Raw genomic sequence first — 17,480 nt, 5'->3', positions numbered from 1 at the left:
ATGTAATGGTTCAACCGGTTACTTTGTTTGACGAGAATTAAGTAGGCAGTCCCTGAAATGACGTAAAATTTCAGTCAAACAAAGGAATATTCATTTGATTACAGCGTCTACCGGCAGTACGGCCAAAGACTAGGCTTTCCGCGGAATGACGCATTACGCCCAATGACTACGACATATGTATTTCAAACTGAGATATAAGGTAAGTCCGGGAAAAATTGATCACATTTTGAAAAACCTGCTGAACCAATCAGATGCTCAGATTCACGCCCATTACCTTAAATTGTTAAACGTTAATGCACAATTAACCCGTAAATCTGAGCATCTGCTTGGTTCAATTTGGTCACGTGATCAGTTAATCTGACATTTGATTGCGATTAAATTAATGACGCTTCTATAAACCGACCCTACGATCAACATTTTTACCTAGAAGGGCTCTAAGTTTAAAAGTCCATCTATCCCGCTGATCCATCTCTCTCGGATTTATCTTAGGAGGGAGTAGTCCCTCCTGGGGACTTCTTTGTGAACCACCTTCCACAGAGATGGATGTATTAATAAAGTAACTAGGTAATTTATGAATAGATTCCAAACTAAATTTATCGTAACATCCGTTTTTCTACGCAAAAACTTTTAATTTTTAATTCAAGATTTAGTTTATAGCATTAAAACCTTAAAATTACAAAAAGAAATGTTTTTTCTTTTGTCTTAACTGATGGGACATTCTCTGTGTGTAGCTAAAAATAGGTACATAATATGACGGAAGTTTTAAGATAAAATTTCTATTCTCATTTTTTTTTTTAATAAATAAACAATCTGGTTGGCTGAACATTTAATAAATTTGACAAATTCCTGAATATCAATTTAAAATCAACCCCCAGGTAAATCAACATTTCTGAATTGTCTTATTTTCCAAAATTTTGTTTTCTTTTAGTGTAATGTTAAAATTCTGATTCATTCTGACAAACAGCCTTATCAACTAGAATTAGAAAAAAAAATTCTTTTCAAAAGTAAATACAAGGGAATAAATGAATCAAAAAGCAAAAATTTCTCTTTGCGTTACAAACCGGTCAAGTGGCGCATGTCACGATATAACAACTTTTAGCAATGTGATAAATGCATGTTTATTGATAGCCAGCTATTAATTAGATAGGCGTTTTAGGTGTATTTATGTAAGCATGTCTCCAATAAGCCCTCCCTAAATTTATAGCCGCGAAAAAGGTGTTTTACCCCCGCCGCGATAAAACACCGCACCTCGTTTTATAAATTCAATTATTCAAAATAGGTCGTGCATCGCAGCAGACAAAACAAATATTCAAATGCCACTATAAATACTTGGTGACAATATTAAAATGGAACCGTATATTAATATGAATGTAATGTTGTGGAGACTCCCTGCTGATCGCCATGATAAATCAATTCCCTACATCGCTGTACTAATAGTGTCCTCAGTGCCCCCATGGAGATCCTGCATTATTTATCACAAATTTATAAATCTCAAGGCGGCCCACGCCCGGACTTCGCCCCCTCCAATATGAACGATTTTTCTCCTGGATGGATTGAGATGATTTCGAGTGATGCAGCATTTTCATTTATTAAATTGTTCTTACACGGTGTGTTAGGGGAACGTGTCGTCGACAGGTAGTGAGTATTATGAAACCTGAAACTGGTGCGGTAAAATACCAGGACAAAAAAATCTTTAATGTACTTTAACAGTGTGTTAATCGACAGTTAGGTAACAGGTGAATGCAGAAGATTATCTAGCAATTATAGCTGATTTGTTAATGTACGAATGTTTGCCATAGAATTGATACGATACAAATTGAATTAAATTGAAATGGTGGAAAAGTAAGGCGACTTTTGGACCCTTCCTCACTGTCATGAGACCAGTCAAGGACTGCCTATAATATTATTTTCACTTACTTTAGCGAAAAATTTTTATAGAATAAAAAATTGGTCAAAAAAGACGCAAAAATGCAATAGTTTTGAAAGGGTTATGTAGGTACATACCTATTTATTGCTGTCACCAGCTGTATAAAGCATTGATCACAAAGTAACTTTTAAAAATATTAGGACATTTAGGACTAAAAGCTATAGTGCCTACCTCTACCTTCTCTCCACGCTAACAAGTGATTTCTAAAACACTCTATAAAAAACCTAGACATTCACAATTTTTTCTTGAACTCAAAAAAATTACTAGTAAAAAAATCTCTAAGAAAATCCGAAATATACCTACAGTTTTATGAATATAAAAATCATCCTATCCTGAATATATTTTCTTCCTCTTTTAATGGCTATAAATGCAATGTTTGTGTTAATTTTATTTATTTATTTATTCTTTTCATATGGAAATCTTCAGCTTCTTTAACTAGAAAATATACAGGGTGTTTCCCACGACTTTACGAGGCTTGCGCCTAATGTACGCATCCAAACATACAAAAGTCACAAAACAATAAATACAAAAAATACACATTTAATTATTTAATTTTTGGAAACCCATGACAGTAGTTGTCAAACTAATCACTGTTTCATTAATAGTCATAAACTGCGGTTTTTCGGAAACAATTATCATTTGTTCTATCAAGAGACGGCATGAATATGATTCTAGTTTATCTATCTTAATCACTAACTATAACTAAAAAGGTTGTAATTTTGAAAAGGTGAACAATAAACTATAGAAGATTATCCAATTTTTCAAAATTTGTAATCGAGTTCGTATCGGAATATGTATTATTGATTTCATCTTACATATGCAAGCCTTCTAAAATTATGTGAAACACTCTGTATAATCGTAACAGCTTTGATTGTAGACTCAATTTTAAGTCGTAACTTCAAAAAGCGATGCAAAATATGATACAAAGCAAAAGTAAAAAATAAAATCCTAGTTTTGGGAGACGTACTGTAGTACTCGTTCCCATTGTAGCACTCATCACTTCGTTCGTCACTTTCAACTAATAACGGGCCAAAATATAATAATGTCACCTTTACTACTTATTACATTTATACGACAAAAATAGAAAAGATTTCTGAATAACATTTAAAGCAATAAATAGTGAAAGACAAGCACTACTAGCAAAGTTAAAATATTTCTTGATACCTATTTGTAGACTTGGGTGTCAAAAAATTAGTTTCTATAAAAAGTCGTTATCAGTGCTGGATCTTTCAATAAATTGCTTCGAATATTTTGAGTAGAAAAAACTCATTTTCTAGCGTGACAGGTGACAGCTGAAAAGCTCCAACGATAACGTCTTTAAAAACGTAAACGAAATTCTTTTTCATAGTTGATTAGAAAAATATCGCAAATAATTTGCAATACATAAAACAATAATAGTTGAATTTTTATTGTAACTACAATGTCGCAGTTTGTGTCATTGCTCTAAAAATAGCTTCATAGAAAAATGAATATGCATAGTCACCTGATTAGAATTTTCTGATACTCTGTACCAGCGTATACTTTCTCTTCAAATATTACACAATAATAATTAAATATCGAAATGATATTGTTGCCAATCGTGTATGCATCAACTTTCACAAACTCCCATCATTACGACTAGAATGGTAGATATTTTCAAAATGGCCTTCGATGCATTTCAATTTTTTTTCTAGGATGCTTGCAAATTTTTAAACAAATCTCGAATATTTTGGCCAAGTGCCCAGGTCGGGGTTTTATATCATTTGCGGCAATTTATTTAAGAACGTTTAATTATCTGGCAACAGGCCAAATTAGTCAAATTCCATGTGAATGTAGCCACAATACGATTCTTTCTTCAATAACGACTTAATTAAATTTCATGGCAATGAACAAAGAATTGAAATTTTTGGAATATGATTAGTCATGACTAGAATTCGACTTAATTCGATTTGTACACACATAAAATTACGCACATTAAAACTCCATATTGAAATAAATGGACGTTTTATTTTATTTACTTTAGCATAATTTATCGGAAATTTCGTGGGTAATGGGATGACTAACTGCCACAATAAACAGCAACAGGTATGTTTCAATAGATTTTATTCATTCGAGAAAAGTTGTAAAAGATGGTTCCATTTTTTATCACCTTTTATATAGTTTATCATTACATCGAAACTAACGAAGTAAAATTTAAACTTTACAAAATAAAAAATAAGAAAATCCTGTTCAATTTTATGCATTTTTTCTTTTATTTGAATACCGTTATGTTTAATGAAATTTAATGATTTTACTAAAAGAATTAGTATAGTTCACTATAACCACATACAGGAGGTATGGCCCCGGAGTAAAATTTCAAGTAAGATAAGAAACCAGGAACATAAAACAAATGTTTAAAAAATGATATCTGTCCAAAAATTTTGACATTTATTTTTTGACATTTAACTTTTTTTATGTCTATTTAATAATACTGATGATTTTGTTTATGTTTTTTTTTTAATAATTATTTAGTAAAGGTACAAAAATTTTGTAAATAAGAGCCACAAATGACATTAAACAGAGTTACAATTTAGGATACAGCAACATTTTTTCCATGTTCTTGTATCTTCGCTTACATGGATGGCATTTTTCTCTGGGGCGCGAGTTCTGTATAGGCTGTTTCAAAAAGTAAGATTATCTACCTATTTTTTTAATAAATCGTTAATCTTTTTTTATAACTTACTAAAGTTATTTGTTGCAAAGTTTCAGCTTTTATGGGTTCCAAAATTGTTATGGAAAACACCTTAGTAATTACAGAATCGATGAAATTATATAGGAATTGATATAATTAAAGCTAATTGAGTGAGTAACACACCATCAAGAAAAATATTTTTTTAATTTAGATAATTTCAATGATCACAAAACTTTTTTAATAGGTACAATGGTTGCATGTGAGATGAAATTCTGTGGAACCATTCCTTCGAATCCTTTATCGATTGTGTAACAAACATTGGTTTGATATCTGGATCTCTGAACAATATATCACGATTACCATTCGACCGAAATAAATGAATCAATTTAAGTTTTACACAAAGAGACATCACGGACTCGATTAAGATAATCTTGTAGTGGAATCGCAACTCTCCGTGAGTCCGATACGAATCAGTATTGAATAGTGACCGAATCGATCATCATTCATCTAAACTGATTGATTTTATTCCAGCAAACAGTTGACAATTCAGGAATCCTCCACCGACAACTCACTCATCATCAACAATTTTCATTAATCTAAATAATGGAAGTGTTTACGTTATAATTACGATGGCCGATGTGATTATTTACCAATGACTCACATCAAAACAACATTTTATTGTTCACTGTTTGATAATTATGTATATTAAATGGAAATTTTGAAATTATTGATGGCACGCCATTACTATTTCACTAATTTGTTTTCCACTCTAATGCAAACAAATTAAATTTTATATTAAACGATCCATCAGGAATTTCACTTAAATGATCCTTTAATGATCATGCTTGAATGTTAAATTTGGCGGTTTAATTCTTCGCCGATCGTAAAACAAAGGGCGCTCTTTGATTGGTTGCACGCCGCTTGAGCACGCCTTTTATTGTTCAGGTTTACAACCGTGAAAGATTTTTTTTCGATTAGAGTCGTACAATGTATTTTCTAATTCGTGGAATAAGTTAATCTCGTTCTAGGCTCGATTTAATTAGCGGGAAGGTTTTAGGGCCGAGCCGCAACTATAAAAGTGCAATTTCGCGAGGTGAACGTAATTACGGGCCTGTTTTTATGCGGTGGCACTCCTGAAATTCGCCAAAGTGGATAATTGCAAAATGCACACAACCCCAAATTTCACCAATTATCCACAATGATAATATTTGAAACAAATAGAGAAGAAGAATGCGGGACCCTGAGAAATTTTGCATCGGATGTTTTACAAAACACTGTCAATTAATTTTAATTTTCGGATTCCCAAATCCTGGCCTTTCATTAAATCAGAGCTAATTGGTAGCAATTGGCGGAGATTTCTCTTGAAAGTGATATTTAATTAGAACAATTAATTTTAATCTATTGCAAGGTCAGTGTGAGATAAACGAAAAATTGAGACAATAAAAATATTTTTGTGACAGGTTGACTATAAAAATGTCTGAACGGTTTTTCCTAATTTGTGAATCGGTTCTTGACACCGGAAAGTGTCATCAAACAACAAACAAAACAAGTTAAAAAGAAATATTTGGATGATTTATACCAAGTTAAAAAAAATTCAACAAAAATTAAATATCCTACACAAATATAAATCAATTTAGCTAAGTAAATGCACGAAGCCGACACACTTTTTAAAGCTGACTTAAATATCTGTTTAATCTGTTTGTGTTTTAATTAGAAAGCACTTTTCTCGTTATTTTATGAAGCGTGGAATACTTGATAATGCTTTAAAGTTAAGTGATAAACGACCTTTCTCAGTTTGAATTTAATAAAAAGTTATTGTTATTTATATTAGGTAGGTTATTTGTATTAGGTACATTAGGGCAAGTAAACACTTATTGTAAATCCAGTTTAGATATCTAAAAATACAGGGCGATTCAGATAAGATAATGAACCTGACGATCTAGTGGTGCAACCCAAAAAACAAATTTCATTTACGCCTTTGATCAAATTTAAATTAGGATTTGCAAGTTGAATCCAAATTATTATTTAATGTCACTCTGACATCAGTGCAGAGCACGATCATTATTGCCATTCAGTTCTCGCGGAATGATATACAGTGCGATCAAAAAGTCTTTCTATCAAGTAGGCGACCTAGTTGAGGACGTATGTTGCATGGCAGTTCCTATGTTATCTAGATGTCAAAAAAATATTTTATAAAAATTAAAACATTGAGCTAATTAAATTGAATTATTCTATGAAACGCTTCAAAATATCCTAAAATGAGATTTTGTTGGCGTTTATTCATAAAAATTGTTCACCACGGTTTCCTATTATAATTTAAATAAAAATTATTTTGACATTTCTCATTGTGACATTTTATCTTCTACAGACATACGTTTTAAATTTCTACGCTTGCTTGGTAGACAGACTTTTTGATCTCACTGTAGAAATTAGAGAAGTCTTTTTGATATAAACCCAATACAAAATGTATGAACGAATGAAACATTAAAAGTAGGCAAACAGTTTTTTTGTTTTTAATCATAAATTGCTTGTCAAAGCACTGTCAGAGCAACATAAAATAACTTAGATTGCAAATGCAAATCGTAATTAAAATTAAATCAAGACGTAAATGAAATTTATTTTTTGGGTTGCATCGCCAGAACGTCCGGCTCATTATCTTATCTGAATCACCCTGTATAAACCCATAATTTCTTGTGGCAAAGCAAACTTCTTGTAATAACTTGATAATTAATTTTAATAAATCGTTTGATAATAACTGTAACTTTTCAAACATAAAATGATTTTTGGTGTAGGCTTAAAAAACAGTTTGTCAAATTTTATCACTAAACTGTCAACTATTTTAAAAATAAATTAGCAAACGCTAGAAGATTATTAAAAACGGTTATTGTTTATTCTATTTACTGTCTAAACTTTTTAAAGCACAAAAAATTGTTAAAATTTGCCCAACTACCAATAAAGTTTTTGAACATGAAATAAACCTATTTGCTGTTTTGACATAGACAGAAGTATTATATTATTATTAGAGTTGAGATTATTCTGATGTTTTTTATTGAGGAAGTTTGATTTATTTGATTTTGCCTTATCTCGAAATACTTTCGTTAGTACTTGTGATGGTAATAGTTTTCAATAATAATATTCTAGATACATTTGTATCAATATAATACCGTCCAACATCAGCATTTACCCACCTTGAACATATAGGTATTATTATAGCTCTTGGTCCATAATGAAAATGATTAGTAACTACTAGGAGCGAAGAGCAACTTCTCGACAAACTAAATAATGGTACCTTTTACTAGCTAGTAGTGAAAAAACATTCTTTCTTTATCTTATTTAAAGCTTTCGTTGTCTTACAGCGACGGTGGTGTCTAGTGGGAGATTTTGAATTATTTCATCTACTAGTAAAATAATAAAACAAAACTCGGGGTTAGTGCTACTTTAATAGTATAAAGAGAAAACAAAACTGTTATAATCCAATACTAGTATTTTTGGAGAGATTTAAGAATAAAATGGTCTTTTGTTCACAAGCTTCGAAAAACTCCAAATGATGGTGAAATTCTCATCTCTTTCGCCTCTAATCGATGTTGGATAAATTCTTTGAAGTATTAAATACAAACCCACACCATAAATTCTTACACAATAAGTGTAAGTGCACTAAACTAAATTAATTTTAGTAACAAAACTGAAAATTACAAGATATTAGGTCACTCCCGACGACCTAAAAACTTATTTATAATAGACTGCGCACAATGTATTCAATTAATCTTTTTTATAACAGCAAGTCTGACAATTAATCAAAACTGATCGTCACTCCTGTATCTGAAATTATTTCTAGACTATGATATTTTTGGTTCATTCATTGGCCAAAGCATTTTGCTCTCTTAGAATCGTTTATTAAAATTAAATGAGACCTTGTTTTAATTTACTAATAACAATAAACAAAAATTAGATATTCAATTTATTTTTTACTTTAGGAATATACATACCATGTATTCAATTTTTTTTATAGAACTGTTAGTTATGATCCACGTTTTAACTCTTTAAAATATGGATAGGTAATAATTATAATGTTAATAATAAACTTTTTGGTGGTATAAAACAATAATTTTTACAGTCAACAAGAGAAGATTAGGCCATTATATTCAATAAAGTTAGATGTATATAATTCAGATGGATTATCCCATCAATAAGGAATAAAGTGACTATACATTCCTTCGTTTTTACGAATAAATTAGGTAGTTGTTTATTCCCTTGATACATACCTAAATAACTATTCTTATAAAAAAAAAACTTTTTTAAGATGCATAATTATACCTAGTAAATATAAAAGTCACAGCAAATAAAAAAATAGAAAAAGTTACATCAGAATTTTTTTTGATCCATTTTTTGGCAATAAATATTTTCCAAACGTACCTAGCTATACCTAGGTAGATACAGGTGATTCTTAAATAGATCGACAAAATTTTATCACTGCTCCCCAAGGATAGATAAATGGAGAAAAACTGTACCCTTTTTACGTTTATAACTATTAGAGAGGTTAGAGAACCCCCTTGATCTGTGCCACTTACGGCGTTTACGAATTGTTGCAATGATCAAGTACATTTTGATCAAATTAATACCATGGTTTCCACTACCTTTGCTAATACTATTTACAACACATCAGTGGCGTACGCTTTACAAAATTAGTTTTAATAAATTTTATTTGGAGAACTGTTAAAGAAAGATTTTTTTTTAATATTTTTTCCAGCATGTACTTATTTGATACTACCAAGGATAAAATGTTGTCGGTCTATTTAAGAATCATCCTGTATATTTATTTATTTTACTTACAATAAAAAATACGTTCAAAAATGTTTATGTGTAATTAGAAATTACAAAACATCACTTGTTTGTTTTTCCTGAAAATACCTACCTTAACAAACAAATAATTTAAAATTAGTTAAAACAGATAAGAAACTTTTGATAAGTTTATGAAAAATAAAATGTTGCGTATATAAAAACAGTAATGGTTTCATTTATTTAAAGTTGTCTAATAAACGTAGACAAAGTGAAATCTGTCTCGAGCCCATCCATGACCATCAGCAGCCACCAAGGCCAAATGACTTTCATGATGCCCTTTAAGTGCCGTTATCTGTTAGCAACAACTGTAGCCCCTATTATTGTTCCTTTTCAAGAAGTAAATCTGGTTGGCCGCCCGCTGTAAACACTGTTTCTTTCGGTGCAATGACAATTTATGTTTCCCTTGTCAAACTTAATGTCGTTTTATTTTTAAAATTGATGCTTTCTATAGAAATTGCAGATGATGGGTTGTAAATCTATCAAGAGAAGATTAAAGACGATTTTACAAGGAATCTATTAAAACCCAACGTGATTTTCGTATTTATATTTGCAGCGTCGTGTAAGCAAGTACCTGCTGCTTTGCACATGTTGCTACATTATAAACTTTGATGGAAAATTTTGATTATAATTAGGATATTTTCACATTTTCTTTCAAATACACATTATTTTTGTTACTCCTATAAAACCACAAAATACCGTTAAAATTACGATTCATTGAGCAAAACAAAATTAAAAACTGATTTATGACTTAACTTCTTATTAAAAATTATTATAGATGATAATTAAATTTGTTGGACGTAAGTTATTTGTCCTTCAAAATGATAAAAACTAGAAGATTAAAGATGAGCTATTATACTTAAACAGTTCTTAAAAATCTTTATCTCACCTCTGATATGTAAAGGTAGGTACTAATTTCAGTTCAAACTAATTTATAAGATAAAGGCTCGGTTTATAAAAGGCGAATTAAAAGTTAATTCGCGATTAGCTCGTGAATCTGAGCATTTGGTTGGTTCATTTTGGTCATGTGATCAGTTAATCTGACGTTTGATTACAATTAACTTAATGATGCTTCTACAGTGCGATCAAAAAGTCTTGCTTATCAAGTAAGCGTCCGAGTTGAGGACGTATTATGTCGGATGGTAGTTCGTATGTTATCTAGGCGTCAAGAAATTATTTTACAAAAATTAAAATATTGATCTAAACAAATTAAGTTATTCTACGAAACGTCTCAAAACATGTTAAAACGAGATGTGGTTAGTGTGTAGGTACTCGTATTCAGACAAATCGTTCACTACGGTTTCCTGTCATAATTTGCATAAAAATTATTTTGACATTTCTCATTTGTCATTGTGACATTTTATCTTCCGCAGACACACGTTTTAAATTTCTACGCTTGCTTAGTAGACAAACTTTTTGATCACTGTATAAACACTGTATAAACCATCCACTTCAAGGACAGTTTTCATGTTCTTGATATGTAAAATATGGAAACCCTTTGGTGTAGGTATACAGATTCAATAAAATTTTGTACAGTTGCGATCAATAAAAACTGGGCGGCAGTTTTTCCTATAATGTAAATATTACCCATATGCGAAAAGTGACATGGAAAACTGTCATGTTGTTCCTTTTGAATCATGCTAGGAAGTAGGTATATACAAAGTGATTCAGAATGAATGATCATCTGTTGACAGTTCCAATTTTAAAAAAATTACCATTTTTAGTACGCTTTAGATTAACAACAATTCAACAATTTTGAGGGGTTGTACGACAAGTATTTCCGAAGCAAAACCGTATCCTGTTGCAGTGTTGCAAATTATTAACAAAAATACTTTCAAATCTGTTACCAACAGACACACTCTTTCTGGATCACTTCGTATTTGTTTGTATACCCTACAACAATTTGAAAAAAACAGTAGAAGTTAGAAATATAGGAATACTATTTATTCCCTCCCTGTAAGCAGCAAAACCTGAAACTGCCTACATTTATCGAAATTTTATCATCGCGTTTCTGATTTATGTAGACCGGGGGTGCATGAAATAAAATTAATCAAATCCGCAATGTATACGTGAGTCCAATGGAGATGTGTAAGGCGTGGCTTGATGATGTTCTCTCCCAATGGTAGGGCGGGAATCTCGTCCGAGGCACACCGCGATCGTAATATTGTGATATCAAAGCGCATATCCATAGGGACGCTCGACAAGCTTTCAATGCGCCTGCCCACAATTATCTTCCTAAATAACAATCACCATCTTTGTACGCGATTCGCGGCTGTCGAACCGAAACCGAATTAATTAAACAACCAACGCCATCGCGATTTGAAATGTTTTTTCAATTGTTATTATAAGCGACATCATAACTCAAGAGCGTTTCTGTTTTAACTACTTCAAAATATTTCTGTTTAAGTTTCGGTTTTACACTTCGGGTGCATTGTGTGCTTCATAAATATTGTACCGAATTTTCTTTGTTTATTTTTAGGTTTCTCACTTTTGCTTTCCCATCACACGAGACGCGGTCTCGACAATGAAGGAGTCGATAGCTTTGCTTCAATATTCACGGAGTCACAGTCAAATTGCCTAGAAATCTATAAGAACTGTGAAGATAGACTTCATTCGCGAGTAAATAGGTACCTATACGTGGAATTGATTTATTGATAATTCCATTGGGTATAATCAAGGGTGTGGTCCTGTAAAGCCACAATTATATACCACCGTGTCAGAATAGAGAAATTGAATACCTATTAGGCATTTTAACATGGATTTATTAATGAGCATTTGAAGTATTTTATTTATACCTTTACGTTTGCAGTAACAAGTAGATGACTGAATGTTTAGAGAAAAATAAATAAATTTTGGGTTTTGAACAACGGCAGTGCACCAATATCTTTTTTATTCAAATATATACCCACACCTACAATAAATAAAGATAGTATTAGTAGTATAAGTGACATAATGCATAATAAAATGCCGTATATAGCGTATATGAAGTTAAAAAACAACAAACAAATAATTTGCAAATCGTATTCAACTGTTACTTCATATACTTATCACTGTAATATTTACACAATTGGCTTGTTAAATCAAATTACCATATCCATATAATATACAAGATCTTCAACTTATTCAAAAAAAAAAATTAAAACGGTATAAAATGATACCTATAGCAGATATTAATGTATATTGAATGTCATGATTGTCTGCTACAATTTCAGGGAAAAATCAACAGAATTTGTAGAAAAAACTCCTATTGGCTAGCAAAATATAGGTACTAAAGGTGATATAAGACTTGAAGTATATTAAATTAAATAAATAAAGAGAAGATACTTACGATACCTCTACTAAAATATTTATAATTTTTTATTTCAACTATTAACTATGAAAAATAAGTACGTTCATACATATGTATTACTATAGGTACTATTACTACCTATTTCTAAAAAAAAAAACACTTCGCACAAAACATTTCGTATTAGTTAAGAAATTGTTTAAAATGATGCCGATATATTTCAATCGACTTTCAAGTAACCAAAATTTGAACTGCTTGTATGTAAAAGGTAAACATTCAATTTTTAACTAGGGCAATTGAGTCAGTGCTAATGACTATTATCTGGGCACTAAATACTATTTCAAAATTAAATAAGTGTGATGCCTAGGTACCTAACTTATTTTTACAAAAATCTTTAAATTTGAATATTTACAAGGTTTTGCATTTTAAATTTAATTATCGTTAAACCTATAAAAATGTAATTTAATAGGTAATTATTTATAACAAATATATTTTTGAGAAAAATAAAGTGAGTTAGGTATATCATAAAAAACTAACATAAATCTACATGCATAGATATACCTATTTACTATATTTGAATCTTTTAATTTTGTTGACTTCTTTATAATTATGTATTGCTTGTTTGAAAGAAATGAAACTTAAAATATTTCTAATGACGACAAAAAATAATATTTTTATAGCAGTTTCAAATTAATCAAACCAGCGATAAAAATTTATCGTAATTATAAGAGTGCTCATTTTTTTGAAAAAAAAAAAATAGAAAAAAGTGTAGGCACCATGCATGCAAACGAATTAATGCGAAACGTGAATATCACTGTTGTTGTTGAAAGGGGTTGCAAATCCTTTACCTGGGTTTAAAGCTGGCAGGTGCCTTTGTGTCGCTATTTGATCATTAAGGCATTTCCACAAAATTTATTTAAGAAAAGAAACTCACCACCGGACTATCATCCCCCAGATCACTTTCCCGTTCTTGCGGATCCATTTCCATGGCATAAACGGGAACCGGTTCTCTGTTTTTGACGCGAATTTTGATAAATTGTCTTTTGCAGAATGCTAAAAGCACTCTGCACACCACACCGAAAAACGAAAACCTAAACACACTCGCGTAAGCACCCGCGAAAAGTTTGGTTATGTCATGTGCTTTCAGCGTTCAATGCTGATGAAATGTGCTAGACGAAACACTACCAACAAACGCTAGCGAACATCTCCAAGCCCACTGGGGCCAGACCGGCGTCTTGCCGTGCTTTGCCCCGTCATTGTTCGAATCAACCAATGGAAGTGCCAGGAGGAGCTTAGAAAGTGGAGGGGCGGCTCTTAGTTGAGGGCTTACATGTAATCATACGATTTTATTGCATACATTATCCAATCGCACTTGGCATTGTATACATTGTTGATTCAGGTTTTGAGATTGATTATCTTACTAACCGCTCCTACGATATTATCTTTGTTGCACCGATGGCCATGACTGTTAAGATTGGAGTTATTTTTTTTTAATGGACAAAAGTTGGTTGTAATCGAGATGGGTTATGGGAACTAACGAAAATAGTATAGAAGTCTTCTTATGCATCTTTTACTTAAAAAACTTAAAACTAAATCTAATAGCTAATACCTATCTGTACCTCAGAGCAAAATAGTATTAACTCTAGTTTTTAAATTTGATTATTATGAGTAAAAAAGAAAGTGTAAAAGGTAGGTACAAACCCTTAAAAGTTATAAAAATTGATTCATTTAAGTACCCACAATATTGGAAATAAACTAACGTACAACAAACATAATACATATACAGGTGTGTCAGAACTCGCGCCCCAGAGAAAAATTTCATGTATAAGATAAGATACCAGAAATAAGAAAAAAATTCTGTCAAAAAATTTCAACATTTATTTTTTGACATTTGACATTTTTTTATGTCTATTTAACGATTGTGAAGATGTTGTATATGTTTTTTTTTTAATAATTATCTAGTAGATGCAGAAAAAATTTGCCGATAAAAGCCACAAATACTCGTAATATTAAACAGACTTCCTTGTTTCCTCTTCTAATAGCCTGTAGCAAAAAAACTTGGAAAATTATTTTTTCAACAAAATAAACAAAGTCAAAGTGATGCAAAATTTAAACTCTCATAACTTTGAAATTTTTACCTTACATGGCATTTTTATCTAGAGTGCGAGTTATGGCGCAACCTGTATGCTTACTCGTACATCTCCACAAAAATGCATATTTTTTTATTAATATTACGAAAAGTAGGTATTTCGTGTTTTATGGATATCAGTAAAAGACGTTAAGACATAAAAGTCAAATATTAAAAAATAAATATGAGTATCTAATGGTATCAGCCGTGTCAAGTACTCAAGTTATTGTTGAGAACTCATCACACAAGTTGTACAACCTACTATACCTACAGCGTGGCTCATTTGTGCTATGTTCAAACATCGATATTTTGCAAAAAAAAACATATCTATGCCTTTATTAATGTTTTCCATACTACATAAAGCGGTGATCCGAACCTTTTAAATCATTATGCAGATTACGTAGTATAATTGTTTCAATTTTCATTTGTGAAATATATTTTCCAAAGATAGGGTTTTAAGTAGTACTATTTTTACTTGTGGAGAGAAAAATCCGTATAAGTTAAAAGAATAAGATCAATGTCAAAATACCGGGTGTTTCATATAATTTTACGAGGCCTGCCTCTGTAAGATGCAATCAATAACACATATTCCAATACGAACTTGATTACAAATTTTAAAAAATTGGATAATTTTCTCTACTTTGTTCACCCTTTAAAAAATTGCAATTGTAGTTTATGACTATTAATGAAACAGTGATTAGTTTGACAACTACTGTCATGGGTTTACAAAAATTAAATAATTAGATGTGTATTTTTTGTGTCCAATGTTTTGTGACTTTTGTATATTTGGGTGCGTGCATTAGGCGCAAGCCTCGTAAAGTTGTATGAAACACCCTGTAATTCTTCATATGTTGTCACAACTTTCCAAAATAATTGTGGGTTCATTAAACATTTTTGTTTTTTTTTATTTTGATATTCTTTAAAACTTTTATGTTGCCATTAAATCTAGTAACTTTGAGAATCAATGGTATAATAATAAATTAATAATTAAATAGTTTTTGCAAAAACCTTGTCAAATATGTTTTATGCGAAGTTATTTCAGTGTCGAAAACTTATCAAAGTATAACTGGTTGCATTTAATTTCCATCAGGATCAGTATGCAATCATCCATCAACTTGTGTGGCATACATCAGTGTTCCTCATGAGAAGAGTACTTCTAATTTTTTTGCCGCAACCAACAATAGGTACCAAGCAATAGCACTAACTAATAAACACACACGTCGCGAAGTTTGGGGGTGATTTTTTTCTTTAATATCAAAGAGACAAGATTAATAATAACCATCATAATTATTTTCAAGATTCGAAATCAAGAAATTGTTGCAACATGTATAATGGGTTGGGGGCAAAAAAATTCTGAAATACCCCACTCATAAATAACCTTGTAAAAGTATAAAATAAAGATTTAATTTCATCATTATATGTATATTTATGTATTTTATAGATATGTAACGTGAAATTTTAATTACAAATTTCCAATAAAACAATAATTAATTATCAAAAAAATAAATAAAATAAAGATCGTGCATAAATTATGATTGCCTAACTTTTTTTCTTTTGGCATATTAATGTTTGTCAACTCGTGTGAACTGTACACTTGTGTACTTTCGATACTCATAGAATGTCCTTAAACTTACGGCACAAGCCATCATGGAACGTGTTCTTAGCTACCTACCTGTCTTATATCCAATTTTTGAAGAAACAAAGCACTAATAAACATTACAAAATTGCCGATATTTATTCAATTAATAAATGTAATAATGTTTAGTTGATAATATGTAAAATTCAACAAATCTGTAGGTATCTTACAAGTTACGTTTGATGAAATAAAGCTAAAATTAAAACAAACTAAACATAAAACTAAATGTAACTTGTTTTTTACGAGGAAATTATCTACTTGATACTTATAAACCACTTATCTAGAAAATGGCAATATCGCTAATATAATTTTTAAGATCAAATTAAGATATACAGGGTGATTCACGAGGAATAATGAGCCTGACCAAATTTTCGATGCAACCACCATTACTTTTCGCAAGTTATTTTGCGACAACTGTTATGTTGGTTGCATCAAAAATTTGGTCAGGCTCATTATTCCTCGTGAATCACCCTATATGTTAGTTGGATGCTAGTGTCAGGGCTTTAGAAAAAAAGTTTCTGTCTAGGTATGTTTTGTAAATAGATAAAAAAAAAGGCAAGTAAGATAAGACACCAAGAACATTAAAAAAAAGTTATCTATTAAAATTTCGAAGTTATGAAAGTTTAAATTTTGAACTTTGACTATCTATTTCTGTTGGAAAAATAGTTTTACATGTTCTTTTGCTACAGACTGTTCGAAGAGGAAACAAAGAAGCTGTATCCTGAATTGTAACTATGTTTCACGTTATTTGTAACTTTGTACCTTTACTAAGTAATTCTAAAAAACATACCTATACAAGATCATTGGTAAAAATAGACATAAAAAAATGTCAAATGTCAAAAAATTTTAAACATATTTTTATTGTTTCTGAAACATTTGGTTGCAAAAAATCGGAAAATGACCAAAGCATAAAATTGTCAAATTTTTATATTTATTCATAGTTGAACAGGGCTTAATTCTAAACGGTTATAAGCTAGAACTGACAGTTAATCTGTAGTAGGTACTACTCACTACTCA

The 17,480-nt window shown here is 30.8% G+C and overlaps 1 protein-coding gene across 3 annotated transcripts in view; it reads right to left on the bottom strand.

The window, feature by feature from the left end:
- LOC123012204 (protein dead ringer) overlaps window positions 1–13,897 on the bottom strand; it is a 71,394-nt gene extending 57,497 nt beyond the window's left edge. For all 3 annotated transcript variants that reach the window (XM_044410075.1, XM_044410077.1, XM_044410076.1), the window contains exon 1: window positions 13,634–13,897. In XM_044410075.1, the coding sequence (XP_044266010.1) occupies window positions 13,634–13,687 (54 nt within the window). In that variant the 5' untranslated portion in view covers window positions 13,688–13,897. The remainder of the gene's footprint in view (window positions 1–13,633) is intronic.
- Between the last annotated feature and the right edge of the window lie 3,583 nt (window positions 13,898–17,480).

The sequence above is a fragment of the Tribolium madens genome, unplaced genomic scaffold (assembly GCF_015345945.1).
Source record: "Tribolium madens isolate multiple individuals breed KSU strain unplaced genomic scaffold, Tmad_KSU_1.1 Scaffold_91;HRSCAF=231;Tcas5.2_LG7, whole genome shotgun sequence".
Lineage (NCBI taxonomy): Eukaryota > Metazoa > Arthropoda > Insecta > Coleoptera > Tenebrionidae > Tribolium > Tribolium madens.
Note: the sequence above shows the minus strand (reverse complement) of the source record. Positions and strands in the feature narration are given on the sequence as shown.